General features: G+C 37.8%; 1 protein-coding gene across 1 annotated transcript in view; it reads right to left on the minus strand.

Annotated features, from left to right (window-relative positions):
- Positions 1–16,915, minus strand: part of LOC149806042 (phospholipase-B 81-like) — a 54,490-nt gene that overhangs the window by 13,138 nt on the left and 24,437 nt on the right. The window contains exons 4-6 of the mRNA XM_089950904.1: positions 15,793–15,954; positions 7,630–7,774; positions 536–736 (exon numbers count right to left, since the gene is read on the minus strand). Of these exons, the coding sequence (XP_089807030.1) occupies positions 536–736; positions 7,630–7,774; positions 15,793–15,954 (508 nt within the window). The remainder of the gene's footprint in view (positions 1–535; positions 737–7,629; positions 7,775–15,792; positions 15,955–16,915) is intronic.

Raw genomic sequence — 16,915 nt, forward strand, 5'->3', positions numbered from 1 at the left:
TGAAAAATTCAAAGTCTCATATTTGTAATGTAACATGCAAAGTTAAATATGGACTCTCTCTCTGTAAAACATACATGTAAGTTTTTTTAAATCTACTCTAATTTAAATCGATAAAGTATTTCTTGGTTTATTGATGTTAAATTATGGGATGTGGAGGACAGCTTTGACAGAGTCAAGTCTCAAAAATAATACAATGCATACAAAGTGTCAATGAAAATTTGTAAGACAGCTTTCTAACAATCAAAAAAGCAGAACACTTAACTCTGTCTTAAATCCAAATTACTTTAACACCTCCATCCAATAAGAATCACTTTGCATCTTACTTGCAAAGCAAGAATATTTATCCTGCTGGGAAAGGCATAAAGGTACTACATACACAAGAGCTGATGAAGGATTTTTTTCTGGGTATGCCTTTCAGAAAGGGTGGTTTGTTTACTAAAATGGCAAACTTTCTCTTAAACTTATTATTTTGAATCAACAAGGATTTGTCTAACTGATGTCTGATAATTACAATAAAATAAACATAAGAAATTACCTGAATTAAACTGTGCAAAGATTGTGGCCCACTCTTGGCCACTGTGGGCCATCATGTTGGCCAGTCTGACCCTATGCCAGGCTAGCAGAGAGTTGGAGGTCACTTGCTTGTAAAGGTCAATGTTGAAGATGTCGTTTGTTGTTTGCAGCATAACCATCTTACTGCCCAAGAGGTAGAAGTCATCCAGAGACTCCAAAAAACCTGTCAGATAAAAAAAGAGAAAGTTTTCATAACAAAGTTGTTCATCATCATCATCATCATCATCATCATTATCATCACCACCACCATTTCCACACGACATGAAATCTCTAATGGACATTATCGAATCTGACTAGGATTCAGGGATAATGACCCACTTGACAGTTTTGAATAAGGCCAATTCAGATGGACTAATATTTAGAGTTGGGCCAGGTAATATAGAGTGGGGTCAGGTAAGATTCAGATGAAGAAATATTTAGAATTGGGCCAGGTAAGAGAGAGTGGGGCTAGGTAAGATTCCGATGGAGTAATATTTATAGCAGGGCCAGGTAAGTTTCAGATGGAGTGATAGTTAGAGAGCAGGGCCAAGTAAGAGAGAGTGGGGCCAGGCAAGATTCAGAGGGAGTGATATTTAGAGCAGGGCCAGGTATGATAGAGTGGGGCCAGGTAAGATTCAGATGGAGCATTATTTAGAGCAGGGCCAGGTAAAATAGAATGGGACCAGGTAAGATTCAGATGGAGTGATATTTAGAGCAGGGCCAGGTATGATAGAGTGGGACCAGGTAAGATTCAGATGGAGTGACATTTAGAGCAGGGCCAGGTAAAATAGAGTGGGACCAGGTAAGATTCAGATGGAGTGATATTTAGAGTGGGGCCATGTATGATAGTTTGGGGCCATGTAAGATTTAGATGGAGTGATATTTAGAGTGGGGCCATGTAAGACTCAGATGGAGTTATATTTTGAGTGGGGCCATGTAAGATTCAGATGGAGTGATATTTAGAGTGGGGCTAAGTAAGATTCAGATGGAGTGATATTTAGAGTGGGGCCAGGTAAGATTCAGATGGAGTGATGCTTAGAGTGGGGCCAGGTAAGATTCAGCAGAATTGATCAAGAAAAAGGTCATCCTCAAATAAAATGGCCAGGTTTTTTTGCAAATCTAACCTCATCTCTACATTACCAAACCTGTTTCTAATTAACTTGACTTTAACAATGTTTTACTGCAAAGAAAAAATGCCTACTGATACTCTACTGATTTGTGTTTATCTATGATCCAGTTTTGCTAGCAATGAATGGAATTATTTGCTGTAAAAATTATGTTTCTCCAAGAATATATATCCAATCACATGTTTTTTTGGAATGAACTCCTGTTACCTCCCCAATCCAGCCCTCTGGAAAGATGAAAAAATTCTGTCTCTCCCATTTATATGACATACAGACCTCAAAAATAGGTCTACCTTTATACTGGATATTCTTTGATCTAAACTTGAGTGAAATAACAACTAGGCTGCTCACATTTATGGAAAGGTATTGGAGTGGGGGAAGGCTTCATTGTAATGTGATTGGGGAAGTATTCTTGCTAAAACATAATTTATAATTCAAATTTCTTCATCGAAACATTATCTGATTAGAGTAATGTTACGATAAAATAGGTAAATGGAGATATCAATGCATGAGCATCTAACCTTTACTATGGTTATCCTTCATAGGAGAATAAATTACAACATCAGCCCTTATGTGAGGAATAAATCAACTCCCCTAACAAGAAGCAACACAAGTGAGGGATAAGCTTATGATATCTAAATATAGAGGACTTACATAAAAGATAATGAGAAAAGAGTGGCAATTCCTTCCCCCCAAAAATGTTCAAAGCAAATCCAGTGAAAGTTATACACCCAATGCCTATGAGATTGTGCTGATGTTAATGGGGTTAGGTGATCATCTGGGCAGCAACCAGAAGACCTAGCAGATTTAGCTCCCTTTTCTGATTCTAAATCACAAGGGTAGAAACATGAGAAAGTCAACTGATGACAGCCAATAGTCTTAAGAGTTTCTCAATTCAAAATATTGCATTTGAAAGCGAAAGTCGCAGATTTGGCTTTAATCTCATAAGCAGAAATTTTCAGGAGGCATATCTGGTCCAGTGAGATGTGAGAGAATAACAGACCCCCAACTTGAACCAAAAAGTCAAGGTTTTGAGAATTATGTCTTGATTGTCTGTCTTTTCAGGGTGGAAGAAACATCAGTACCCATGAATGTTTTCCATACATTTCAATTAGCAATTGAGAACATTAATTGGGTCCTGCTGTGGTGTCTCTCTGAATAGCACCTACTGAGGAGACAGAGCAGATAATCACTGTTATTCAGAGATTGTAACCCATTCGTAGCCAAGAAACTCAGTTGTATGATCAGAAGAAATGAACCATGTGAACAGAAATGGATACAATTCAGGTCAACTGACAGGGCATGCAATTCAATCAACCTGCTGGGCAAAGCTAAGGCTATTAAAAACATGAATGAACTTCACCGATGTTCAGGACAAGGACTCAAACCTAGTAGAGTTAATCCATGTTAAAAAACTCACAAGTTCAATCTGGAGTGACTAAGACTGATACAAAAAAACGGATGTTGGCCAGCTAGTCTGTAAAGTATAGGTTTTCATCCTCTATCCCATAACATCTGAATGTGCCTCATTTCACATGGAACTAAAGTTTTTAAAGGGTATTATGCTGTTGACCCTGGACCTAAATGTAATCACAACCCATTTTCCGACACATGCCTATTAAGTAGAAAGCTTAGTAGCTCATGCAATCCACTCAACAAAAGAATCCTTTATGTGCATGGCTATCCTGACAAAAGTCAAGAATGGAGGATGAGCCTGTCTGGACTGGGATGGGTAACCTGTAACCTGGATGCTTGAGCAGGTTGGGTACTGCTTGGATTTTCCAGGGAAAAGCAACTGCTAGACTGAGTATTTTCCTGGCTCAGGATTTGTCCCACTTGTGAGTGGCAATTACAGCCGCCTTACAGGTCAGACTCATTACCTTTTAAAATACTCCAGGAATCAACATCACATGCCCAAATCTTGTCCCAAATGACCAACACTTGTCCCAAATGACCAACACTGGATCCAATAACGTGACATAAGATTGGCAATGTATGGTTTGATCTGGTCACAAAGAGATCTATCAATGGACAAGCCCAGTGGGTGCAAGTCTTATGAAATACTGACAGGTGTAGACAGAAATTGGTGTGAAGAGCATGGTCTCTCCTCAAGTCAACTAGAAGAAATTCAGCCTGCCTGTGATATGCCTTATCTGGACACTGAAGTAGTATTTGGAGCAACAGAACAATGATCTAGTAACTTGGTTTCCACCACTTGTTTGAGGAGGTGGTTCACCACTAAAGAAGGAATTGATTATGGCCTTTGCTTCCAGAAGGTAGATGTAAAGTGCCCTCTCCTCCAGTCCCTAGTGGCCACAGACCATGAAGAACCAGGAAAACAGGTGAGCACTCCAACTTTGTGCCATACAGACCATAATCTTGATCTGGGAGTTCTCTAGAAGAATTCCAACTAAAAGGAGATCAAAATCCAGTGATCAAATCAAATGGAAAAGTGGCCCCACTAGGTCATTTGAACCATTTGCAGGGGCACATGAAAAGACAACCAAGACAGAGCAGATATGTGGCCTCTCTGCAGCTGCAAACAACTTCCTCACAGAAATCCACTCCTTGTTAGAAATATATACAATGTGCCTCAGAGGAAGGCAAAATTGACTGAGAGGAGTAAAAACCTCCACACCATGAAGGAAGAAATGCTGGCAAGTAGAGGGATCTGACTTTACCTTATTCACCAGAAAGCCCAGGTTAGAGAAAAAAATGAGAGTGAGTATGCTGTTCATTTCCTGAACTAAAACTGTACTTATCAAATGTTACACAGTATGTCATTATGGCATGCTACAATTACCGTTCATAATACTGACCTGAAGAGAGTGACAACACAACTTATGATCTTCATGAAAGCCCAGGGGCAGATATCGAGTCCAAAAGGGAATTATGAAACTGGTATACAGTCCCTTGGAATGTGAAATGAAGCAACTTGCAAAAAGCTGGATATAATGAGATATGAAAGTAGGCAACAGTTAAGTCCAGACTGATTGAGAACTCACCCTACACAAAAAGCCATACCAACCATTTCATCTCCATTCTGAAACTTAACGTGGTATAGACTTGTTCAGCTGACTCAAGCCAATAACCAGTTGGAGCTGTCTTTTGGTATCAGCACAAGGAAAAGTCTGGAATAGAAAGCCTGAGAGTTCAATCTGCAAACTATCCCCACCACCTGCTTGGTGAGCAAAAGATATATTTCTTTCCACAAATTCTGTACCTTCACAGGCTCAGTCAAGATGTGTGTCATAAAAAAGGAAAATAAAAATACTGGGGGCTGGATAAAGAAAATCTATAGCCCCTCTGAAATGACTTGGATCATCCATTACTTTATCAAATTGCACACAATGTAAGGGAAGGAGAGGTACATTTAGAACTCACCAGGCACAGGTACATTTAGAACACACCAGGCACAGGTACATTTAGAACACACCAGGCACAGGTACATTTAGAACACACCAGGCACAGGTACATTTAGAACACACCAGACACAGGTACATTTAGAACACACCAGGCACAACTCATGCATGTCTTCTCTTGCTTTGTATTTCTTGCAATTACTGCATTTAGAAGACATGTTTGTGAAACAACAAATTAATATAAACAAAAATAAAATTAACATGTCAGTGTGTTAATAATTTGCTAAACAACACACATTATGATCAAAGTGTGCAAACACTTGAAAGTCACATGCATCAACAATAGCATGTTGTACCATGCAGTCTAGAATATACTAGTCTGAGAAAGTTATAAATTTCACAAAATATCTGCCAAATTAAACAGTTTATACACTTGAATATATGAATCAAAACCTTTGGATGGATGGCTTGAATTTTACATAGAAAACCATGAATTTGATGGGAGGCTTATTTGCACGATTTCATGAAGTGAATTTTAAAAACTGTAGACACATAGTGTTAGCTAGTGGTGGTAATGGGCATGAGTTACTGCCCTTTGTCTATTTGATATAGACAAAAGAGAAATATGTTTTTCTTTTAACATGGCGAGATTCCAGAGGTAGCAGGTTTCTATTCCTAATGTTAACATAATCTGGGAATGTATTCAAAGAAGAAATACCAAAGTTTATGAATTCACATGCCTTCTGAATGGTTAATTTTATGCTACTTGTGCATTCACAAAGTTATTACGGGCCAATTTTTGAATACCTAAACAAACTTGGCCATTATAATGTAGTGTACAGTTCAGTGCAACAAATGTGCAAAACACTATGCATTTAATGGATAACATGGGATTCACTATTAACCTGTATAAATCGGTCTTCTCTCCAACTCAAATCTATTGTTTGTTTGCTTGATTGTTAATTCTGCTGACATGATTGTCTTACACAAGAAAAGGCTGGTAGCTCACAATCTAACTGCCAGTAGTTCCTGAAGGGACTTTTCTTTCCTTTTCCACAAATTAGCTAGGTTAACTGGAAAAATAGTGTAACCAGTGAAGCTGGAGTGCCATACACATCCCTGTACTACAAAGCCCTTGACACATTGAAGGACTAATTTGAAATTGCAAAATGGTGAACTGGACTGTCCCAAGTATTTAAGTGACACAGGTTGCAAACTTATTTACTGGTGGATTCAGAATGAGCATTTTGCCATTCATCCCCAGCCTCATATGATTCTTAAAAGTGACAGCTCTAATACGGGGTGAGGCAGATTTAAATAGGGTTCTAGCTTATCAACAGGAGGCCATTGCTCCTCAGATGAAAGATTGTGGCACATTAATTTCCTTGAACTAAAATCTGGAATTTTCTCTTTGCATCCATTCAGGAGGGTGGACATGTAAGAAAGCTTGCAAACAATACTGCTGCTGTTTTGTTGATTAATAAAATTGGGGTGGGGGGCAGGGTTGAGGAACTGAGAGATATGGCTCAGTGATTGTAATTTGCCAGGGTCATTGAGCATGAAGGATGATTTTCAATTGCAAAAATTAAACCATAATTCTAAATGGATATTTTCCAGAAAATTTAACATACTTGACTAAATCATCAGCTTATAAGATATAATTCATGCAAACCAGACCCTCAAGCTTCACTTGTTGATGTCTGCATTCATATGATTTAAACTGTGCAGTAATTTGCTTTTTTAATGTACTCTGCTAATTTCACAGGATATATTGTATATCTTGTGGAGTCCCTTCAGGTATGAATGGTTCAATGAAACTGGAAAATTAAAGAATACTTACCAAGCTGAAGTTTGATGACAATATCACTGTAGTACTTTTCGAGATAACATGCACACTCACAATCCTTGTCTGTCTCATCTTGTATCTTGTGACCTCTCTAAAAACTGACCAGTCACTTTACCTATAATGCTTCATTTTGTGTGATTCTTAAGGGTACTACAGCTTGAATGAAATCATCATGAAACTTAACTTAAGTAAATACCATTAAATTTTTAAATTATGGGACAAATATATTTTTTGTATACATAAACACTATTACCCTCATTATCTTGTTTTTCTTTAATCTCACCCCACTCAACCCTGCTTTTAATAGACACCTTTTCATTATGGTTTTGATTATGTATGCACTCAGAAGAAATGGACCCTCATTACCATGTTATATGAATAGAGAGCTATGCTAATACTCCATGGTCCAGCACTGTCAATCTATATACTACTTTTATTACATTTTGTTTCCACGGTATCGCACAATATATTTAATGCAGAACATTAATTGTTTTTAAGGTCATCTCTAAAGAACATGCTTAACTCATGCAGCAAATTTGGTAGAAATACCCTGAACACCTGAACAGTCTAAGAGTTATGCTCCAGAAACAAAAATATTTACAGACTGATGGCCATAGCAGTTGTATTATGGGGTGGATAAAAGGAATCAGTTTGCACAGATACAGGAGAATCTGTATAAACTGGCCAGAAGAAAGTAAACTGTCCACTCTCCTCTGAGAGACGGAATGCAAAAACTGCAGCTGACCTGGGTAGCTGGAGAAGGAAACTCTTTTGGCCGCAGTAGCTGGGTCCTGAATATTAAAATTGTAATGCTTGAAAATCCTCATGGTTGCTTGATAAAGAAACCAGCTGGAGTGGGACATAAATATATCCTCATATGCACCAAGCACCTGAAATCATTATTATGAAAATTAAAGTTACCATCAAATGTCATCAATATTGTCTGACATAAATACAGATGGCCTAAAACCTAGAAACATCATGCTGTTAAGTCACTGACATAAATGTATGGCCTAACACCTAGAAACAACACACAACAGAGTCACTGACGTATATGTGTGACTCAACATCTAACAATATTACACGGTAATATAACTGAAAAAATATATGGCCTTACACTTAGCAAGATTATATTACAATGTTCAGTCACTGACATAAATATGTGATGTAACATCAGCAACACAATAATGTTGAGTCACTGACATAAATGAATAAACACACCTAGCAACATGACACTATAGAGTTACTGATATAAAAATATGGTCTCGCACCTAGCAGGGGCCCCGAGAGGCCAAGTGGTCTAAAGCGCTCACCATTACGGATCACTGCCATCTCACCTCTGACTGCATCGGTTCAAGTCTCGGATTCGGCTAATGTGGTTATGTGAGAAAGCTTGCCAGTAGCTTCTCGTGGGTCTGCGGTTCTTTCTGTTTTTTTCCGGGTTCTTCCTCCACCATTAATACTGGCTGCCATGTATAGCCTATCTTGTGCTGAAAAATGGCATTAAACCCTACCACAACAACAACAACAACACACCTAGCAATGTATGGCTTAACAACTAGTAACATCACACTGTAGAGTCACTTAGGAAAATGTATGGTATAACACACAGCATTGTCACTGTTGAGTCACTGACATAAATGTATGGCTTAACACCTAGCAACATCACGATGTCACTAGGAAAATGTATGATATAACACACAGCAACACTGCACTGTAGAGTCACTTAGGAAAATGTATGGCTTAACACCAAGCATCTGACCACTACACAATTATATGACATAATGGGGGCAACCTTCCTGCTGAGGCAATAATTATATGACATAATGGGGGCAACCTTCCTGCAGAGGCAATGATTATATAACATAATGGGGGCAACCTTCCTGCAGAGGCAATGATTATATGACATAATGGGGGCAACCTTCCTGCAGAGGCAATGATTATATGACATAATGGGGGCAACCTTCCTGCAGAGACAATGATTATATGACATAATGGGGGCAACCTTCCTGCAGAGGCAATGATTATATGACATAATGGGGGCAACATTCCTGTAGAGACAACGATTATGTGACATAATGGGAGAAACTATCCTGTAGAGGCAATGATTATGACTTTCATTTCTGGGAGATTCATAAGTTAGAAACTCCATACTGAGAAGATTCAAATACAGGAAATGCAAGATTTGTCTTCTCACCATTCACAAGAAAAGCCAGCTGAGAGACAAAGGAAAGGATAGAGATTAAGCCTTCATATTTTGACTCAGAATAAAACTTATAATGTATTTCTGTAATATGTTGTCTTGGTACACCACAACTGCTATTGTCAAAGGTTAACCTAAATCTATTATGACACAGTGTACTGTCTTGGTGAAGGCTCATGGACTGATGACAGGTCCAAATGGGAGTGCCATCTTGGCAAAGACCCATGGGACTGATGTGAGTCCAGATAGGAATACTGTCTCTGTGAGTGCCATCTTGGTGAAGGCCCATGGAATGATGCTCGGTCCAAATGGGAGTGCTGTCTTCATGAAGGCTCATGGTCTGATGCTGACTCCAAACAGGGGTGCCATCTTGGTAAAGACCTATGGACTGATGCTGAGCCCAAATGAGAGTGCTGTCTTGGTGAAGGCCCAAGAACTGATGCTGACTTCACATCTTAATAAAGGCCCATGATCTGATCTGAGTCCAGATAGGAATATTGTCAAAGTGAAGGCCCATGGACTGATGCTGAGCCCAAACAGGATTGCCATCTCTGTGAAAGCACATGGACTGATGCCATGTCCAAATGAGAATGCATGACACTGTTACATACTCCCTTGGAACGTACACCACCAGAAGTTTCATGAAGTCAGGTGAATAGGGATATGAAAGGATATTCAATTCTAGACTGATAACTAATTTGTTTCTCTTTATGGAAGCCATATGGACTATTTCATCTCAATCTTGAACCTAGATGCACTATGAACATGAAGACCAGCTAGCGCTTTCTGTTCAATTTTGGCACCATAAAAAGAAACTAGCAGAATTTATTTTGTAAACCATCTCTACCACCCACTTGGCAAGCAGTCTTCTTCTCCTTCCATGTATTAACAGCTTCCAAAGGACAGCTGCAACTTCAGTCACAGAAGTGGAGGGAAAAGGGGGAGGGGGATGAATTAACAAAATCCTTTTAAGCTCCTCAAATAAAACAAGGACTGCCATTCATAATCCAGACAAAAGCTGATCCAAGCTTGATGTAGATGAAGAAGCCTAGTGTCTGTATGGTTATTTTTCAGTAGGTTGCAAATCATCATCCTTTATTCAGAAGCTTGGTGAGGAGAAAATAGGCATCCATCCTTTGTATTAGACTGTTATGGTAAGGAGAAGATTGTTGCTATTTAAATACTGTTGTAAGAAATGGGACACTGCTGATAGAAATTTTTCCATATGTTCTTCTAGAAAAGGTCACTTTGGGGATGACAGGGAGAAAAAAGAAGAAAAAAAGGACACTGGTGAGCTTAAGAGTCAATTCTTGTATATTCTGCTTCCTAATATTGGTCATGCAGCATCTGAACAGCAGTGAAGATCTGAATAGTAACAAGCAATGCATCACAGAGTGCAGGGTTTTGAGCACAGACAAGTTAAAGAATGCATTATACATAAAACCAGGTTGCATGAGGCAATGAGGGCATTTTCCATAGAGTGCTGAGTTGCCCAGTTAACAACTTTCACAGCGCATTATTTTGACTGATGAATGATCATAACTCACTTTATCTGCAAGCCTGAAGACTGTAAGTGAAGCAAAATTAAACAAAGACAAGGCTACTACAATATTTCTCACCAAAATCAACATTGCTGAATCACAAATGGCCTAATTTACATTAATGCAGGGCAGACATATTTACCATTACTGTATGTTAGTCCCAATTTAAAATGTATACATGGTAGGTGCCTGACTCCAATCTGTACCAGTGGGTAGAGAATAATACCAGCTGCTGGATTTCTTAGATGAAACCTTTGGAGTCACTGGGGTCCTGAGTCTTGCTGCACATATGATTGATAATCTCCTTAATATTAAGAGATAACGAAGCTGATGAAATGAAAGATTATTGTCCTCATCATCAACATCCAAAGAAACAGGGTTAAATATAAACTAAGTCCTTTCCAAAGTATGATTTGAGTTCTTAAGTCGATTGAGGTTCTCCCCACATTTACTTCGTGAAGGGGTGTTGTTATCTTAGACAGGCAAGCCTTCTGCATCATTGTTCATCAGACCTGGCAAAAGTGAAGAAGTACCATCATCCGATGGCATGTTTGAGTATCTGCCTACAGGATGAGCCATAAAATGCTAAATCCATTGAAAAATATGATGAACACCAACCGTCAAAGCAGTCTTGACCAACAGTGGATAGCCATATGGCTGGATCCCCATAACAGGCCTTAGATGATGGAATGGTCACTTGATCTGTGGCTTGACTTGCTATTACAACCAACACCTGATCAAAAGCAGCAATTGATGGCTGCTCTCTAGTTGGATGGACTAGTTGGGAGGATGGTGGAAGACAGCAAAGATGGCTGGTGCAAATGGCTGAAAACTCTTGTAATGTCAGTAGAAAACTCCATGCAATGAGGCTTATGGGGAGTGGGTGGGTAATTATTGGGGATGGGTGGGTAATTATTCTGACTAGGCTGCCAAAAAGGGGGAGCAAGTTTTTCCTTCAGGTCAGTGTGTGCGTGTGTGTGATTTGGATTTTTAACATAGTTTTAACAATTTTCAGTCATATTCCTAATATGTCTGCAGTGTGACAGTTTATAGTGATGTCTAGCACTGGGGCATCAGGCCGCAGACATGTAGCATGATGTCCTACCCAGTCACATTATCCTGACACCAGGCCGATCAGACCTAACACAAACCTCTTAATGCTGAGCGCCAAGTGAGGTAGTGGTTAGTACCTTTTTTGTAAGTGTTTTGTATGACTCAGCTGGGGATCGAACCCACGACCTCCCAAATCTGAGGCAGACACCATAACCACTAGGCCAACGGTTCACAGGTCAGTAGATGGAAGGCTATTTTTATAGTCCATATTGGATAAAGCTAGGAAAGACAATTTTTTTATATATATCCAGGAGGGTAGTATCTGGGAGGTAGTGGAAGTTAATTCCAAAGATTAAAACGATTCTACGACTATATCTATGACCTTGATTCCAAGGTCACAAGTGTGAGCAAGTGTGTCATAGCTTCATCATGATTCATGCCAAATATGAGAACCTGGCAATCATTTAGGAAATATAAGCATATGAAGAAAAAAAATCTTTAACTAAAACTTAACAAATATTCTGTATCGCTATGATCTTCACCATAGGAAATGTGGGGAATGATCATATAGTAGAATGATTTATCTTAAATTATAATGATTCCATCCAAGTATGAAGAGAACGTACCAAGAAGTTTAAGTAATATATGGAAATGAAAAATTAACCAAATGTTAGCAAACCGCTGACGATAAAACCACTGCAGCTGCCAGTGAAAACATTAATGCAATATCTTCCTTCTCACTCAAAAGGGCTGAGCAGTGCCCCAACCCCCCAAAACCTTCTAATTATTCTAACATTTCATCAGTACAGTTTTGTAAACAATTACATATCCAGTTCAACAATGATATTATGGTCCATGTTTATAAAGAAGGGAAGTTCATTTTAAAAAGACTCAAGGCATGGATTGGTTGGTTCATGTAATGTCCAACATTTCACTAGTTAACCTCTGAAAATAAAGACATTATTATTATTATTATTATTATTATTATTATTATTATTGTTATTATTAACCTAAACTAACTATAAGGACAAGTACCAAATATACTGTACATCTGTGAAATGACAGTACTTAATCAAGTCATGTTCACCAAGCTGTCTGAAACATTCTTAAATACTTGAAAAACATTTTATCGACAACGACATAATGTATGTTTGTGCTTTGTGATATTCACAAAATACCCAATCAGACTGTTAAAAAACACATTTAATTCAAAACTGGGAATAAATTACATTCTTATTTAGAGGTCTTGCAGTGTGTATATAATTACCATGAACTCATAGTTTCCAGTGGAATAATCAAAATTGTAATTCCAGGATTCTTCGAAATATGGACATCTGCTTATACAATGGCTGTATGAGAGGGAGATAGACACTGCAGCTTCTTATTATGTCATGCTACTTTTACATGCAGAAGATAGACACTGTATCTCTTTTTTATGCCATGTTGATTTTGTATGAGAGGGAGATAGACACTGAAGCTCTTTTATATGCCATGTTGATTTTGTATGAGAGGAAGATATACAATGCAGCTCTTTTTTATGCCATGTTGATTTTGTATGAGAGGGAGATAGACACTGCAGCTCTTTTTTATGCCATGTTGATTTTGTATGAGAGGAAGATAGACACTGAAGCTCTTTTTTATGCCATGTTGATTTTGTATGAGAGGAAGAGAGACACTGTATCTCTATTTTATGCCATGTTGATTTTGTATGAGAGGAAGATATACACTGCAGCTCTTTTTTATGCCATGTTGATTTTGTATGAGAGGTAGATATACACTGCAGCTCTTTTTTATGTCATGTTGATTTTGTATGAGAAGAGAGACACTGCAGCTCCTTTTAATGCCATGATTTTGTATGAGAGGAAGATAGACACTGCAGCTCTTTTTATGCCATGATTTTGTATGAAAGGAAGAGAGACATTGCAGCTCTTTTTTATGCCATGATTTTGTATGAAAGGAAGATAGACACGGCAGCTCTTTTTATGCCATGATTTTGTATGAAAGGAAGAGAGACATTGCAGCTCTTTTTTATGCCATGATTTTGTATGAGAGGAAGATAGACACTGCAGCTCTTTTTATGCCATGTTGATTTTATCAGAGGAAGATAAGACACTGCAGCTCTTTTTATGCCATGATTTTGTATGAAAGGAAGAGAGACACTGCAGCTCTTTTTTATGCCATGATTTTGTATGAAAGGAAGAGAGACATTGCAGCTCTTTTTTATGCCATGATTTTGTATGAAAGGAAGATAGACACTGCAGCTCTTTTTATGCCATGATTATGTATGAAAGGAAGAGAGACATTGCAGCTCCTTTTTATGCCATGATTTTGTATGAGAGGAAGATAGACACTGCAGCTCTTTTTATGCCATGATTTTGTATGAGAGGAAGACAGACACTGCAGCTCTTTTTTATGCCATGTTGATTTTATATGAGAGGAAGATAGACACTGAAGCTCTTTTTTATGCCATGTTGATTTTGTATGAGAGGAAGATAGACACTGAAGCTCTTTTTTATGCCATGATTTTGTATGAGAGGAAGAGAGACACTACAGCACTTTTTTATGCCATGATTTTGTATGAGAGGAAGAGAGACACTGCAGCTCTTTTTTATGCCATGATTTTGTATGAGAGGAAGATAGACACTGCAGCTCTTTTTATGCCATGATTTTGTATGAGAGGAAGAGGGACACTGCAGCTCTTTTTATGCCATGATTTTGTATGATAGGAAGAGAGACACTGCAGCTCTTTTTATGCCATGATTTTGTATGACAGGAAGATAGACACTGCAGCTCTTTTTTATGCCACAATTTAGTATGAGAGGAAGAGAGACACTGCAGCTCTTTTTTATGCCATTTTGCTTTTGCATGAAGATAGACCCAACAGACATTTTTATGCCATGTTATTTTGTATGAGATGCAGACAGCCACTGCAGCACTTTATGCCACATTGCTCTTGTATGAGAGGGAGATAAAGACTGCTGCCCTTTTTATGCCATGTTGATTTTGTATGAGGGGAAATAGACACAGCAGCCCTTTTTCTGCCATATTGCTCAATGTACCTGACTTTAAATGTTCCATTAAGCCAACTCTTTTGTCTAAGAGAAACCGATATGAAAATAATATATGAATTTTTTTAAAACTGCATACCATACCCTTGAAGTTTCAATTTTATATATATATATATATATATATATATATATATATATATATATATATATATATATATATATATATATTGGAAAGACTGATCCCTGATTATTCAGATGTACAAAAAGACCAAGGTTCTTATAGTAATTTAAGTGAAATAATTATTTTATTGAGAATAGCTATTACCTTTTTTTCACACAATTGTCTTTTGTGATAAATTCTTAAAAATAAATAAATCCTAAAAATGTCCAGCAACAAAAAGGTAATGTATTAGTCAAGATTTCAGTAAATATATTTTTCTGTCAATTCTGCACAATATTCATTCACATAAATACTTTCTCGAATACATCAAGCTTCAAATTTTAGAGTTCAGTTATATAAAAACTAGGAATTTTCCAATAAGTCAAAATATTTTTTCAAGGTAGTGTTTTATAAAAATATATAGTTGTGATTTTTATGCATAAACTTTGTAAGAAAATGTAAAGGGTACTATGGACTGCTCCAGTGGCTTAGCGGTTAGAGTGTCCATCTCAGATGTGGGAAGTCATGGGTTTGAATCCTAGCCGAGTCATACCAAAGACATATTATAAAAATGGTACTAACAGCCGCCTCGCTAGGCACTCAGCATTATGAGGTTAGTGTTAAGACTCATCTACGTTGTGTCAGCATAATGTGACTGGGTGGGACTTCATGCTACATGTCTGCAGCATGATGCCCCAGTGCTAGACATCCTTATAAACTGTCACAATGCAGACATCATAGTGATATGAATGAAAACTTTTTAAAGCTACATTAAAATTCCAAATCACACACACACACTAAAATCTACAAATACAAACTGATGCAAGATGAAGAAAAAGAACATGACAATTTTCTATTACATTCAACTTCTGTAAAATGACAAACAGTCTACTTTTGCACATTATAAAATTAATCTTAATAAATCAAAAGACAATAATGTTACCTTGATAAGAACTGAACAGAAACCATGTCGAGCAACGAAACTGACTGCCTCAGCATGAGTCATAGTTTTCCAATCAGGAATACCTTCTGGATTTAGCGCACTAATCAAGTCCAAAAGATCTCCATTTCCATTCAAAAGCTGAAATGCAAACACATCCAGTTGCTGAAAGAAAGAAAAAAAACGTCTTCATAAAACACAAATATCCAACTAGCCTGAAAACTGACCTAAACCCAAAACATTACTGGATGGACAGCCAGATAAAACTAGAGTCAGATCAAAGGTAAGCCACTGCATATTCCTATGCTTCCAGCTATGCCACATCGGACATGGCATAACAAAGTGACCAAATGTTATAACATTGTCAATATGTTATAACAGTCAATATTTTAATCATCTCTTCATCTGCAGTTAATGTATATCAGATTATAAGGCTGGAATGTTTCTAGTTTTTAGGGACATGACTCAGGGTCTGTTTTGGATATACCCAAGGTACATTTATTTCCTAAGTCCATTAAATGCATACATAATTATAGGGTAGAAATCATAACAGTCTCCAAGTTATCATCCAGAGGCAATGTCCGTTATGCCTCCAACATGGTGTTTACAAACTTACATATGGTTATGGAGTAGAACCCTGGGGAAAGTGTCCTAACCTCAATGCATGACCCAGGGTCAGTTGATGGTGATATTTAAATGCACTTTCAACACATTTTATTGGCTATTATAATGTAACGGAAATGGGATCTAAGTGCCTTTACTGCCACACCAAGCTGGTCAACCTGGGCTGGCATGGATAGGTGTAAAATTCACAACCCTTAGATTAAAATTCTGATGCTACCAACTGAGTTATCCCAAACTTCATTAGTCTCCCATATCATTCAGCCTATGTGTGGTCATGGTTTGTGGATTCGAAGAGTTTCCAAGTTATAACCCAGGGGCAAGTCCTCTACCCCAGGGCATGACTCGGGGTCTCTTCTGGATATATACTTATTAACTAGACCAGAGTATTTAATCCACATTACAAATGGATGGACAAATGGAAATACAGATGTACAGGATGACATAATTTTTGTTTATTTACAAAAGCACAAGAATAATTACACTTGATGCCCTTATCACACAT

This window comes from Sinohyriopsis cumingii, chromosome 2 (genome assembly GCF_028554795.1).
Source record: "Sinohyriopsis cumingii isolate HCF-2022 chromosome 2, ASM2855479v2, whole genome shotgun sequence".
In the NCBI taxonomy this organism is placed as follows: Eukaryota; Metazoa; Mollusca; class Bivalvia; order Unionida; family Unionidae; genus Sinohyriopsis; species Sinohyriopsis cumingii.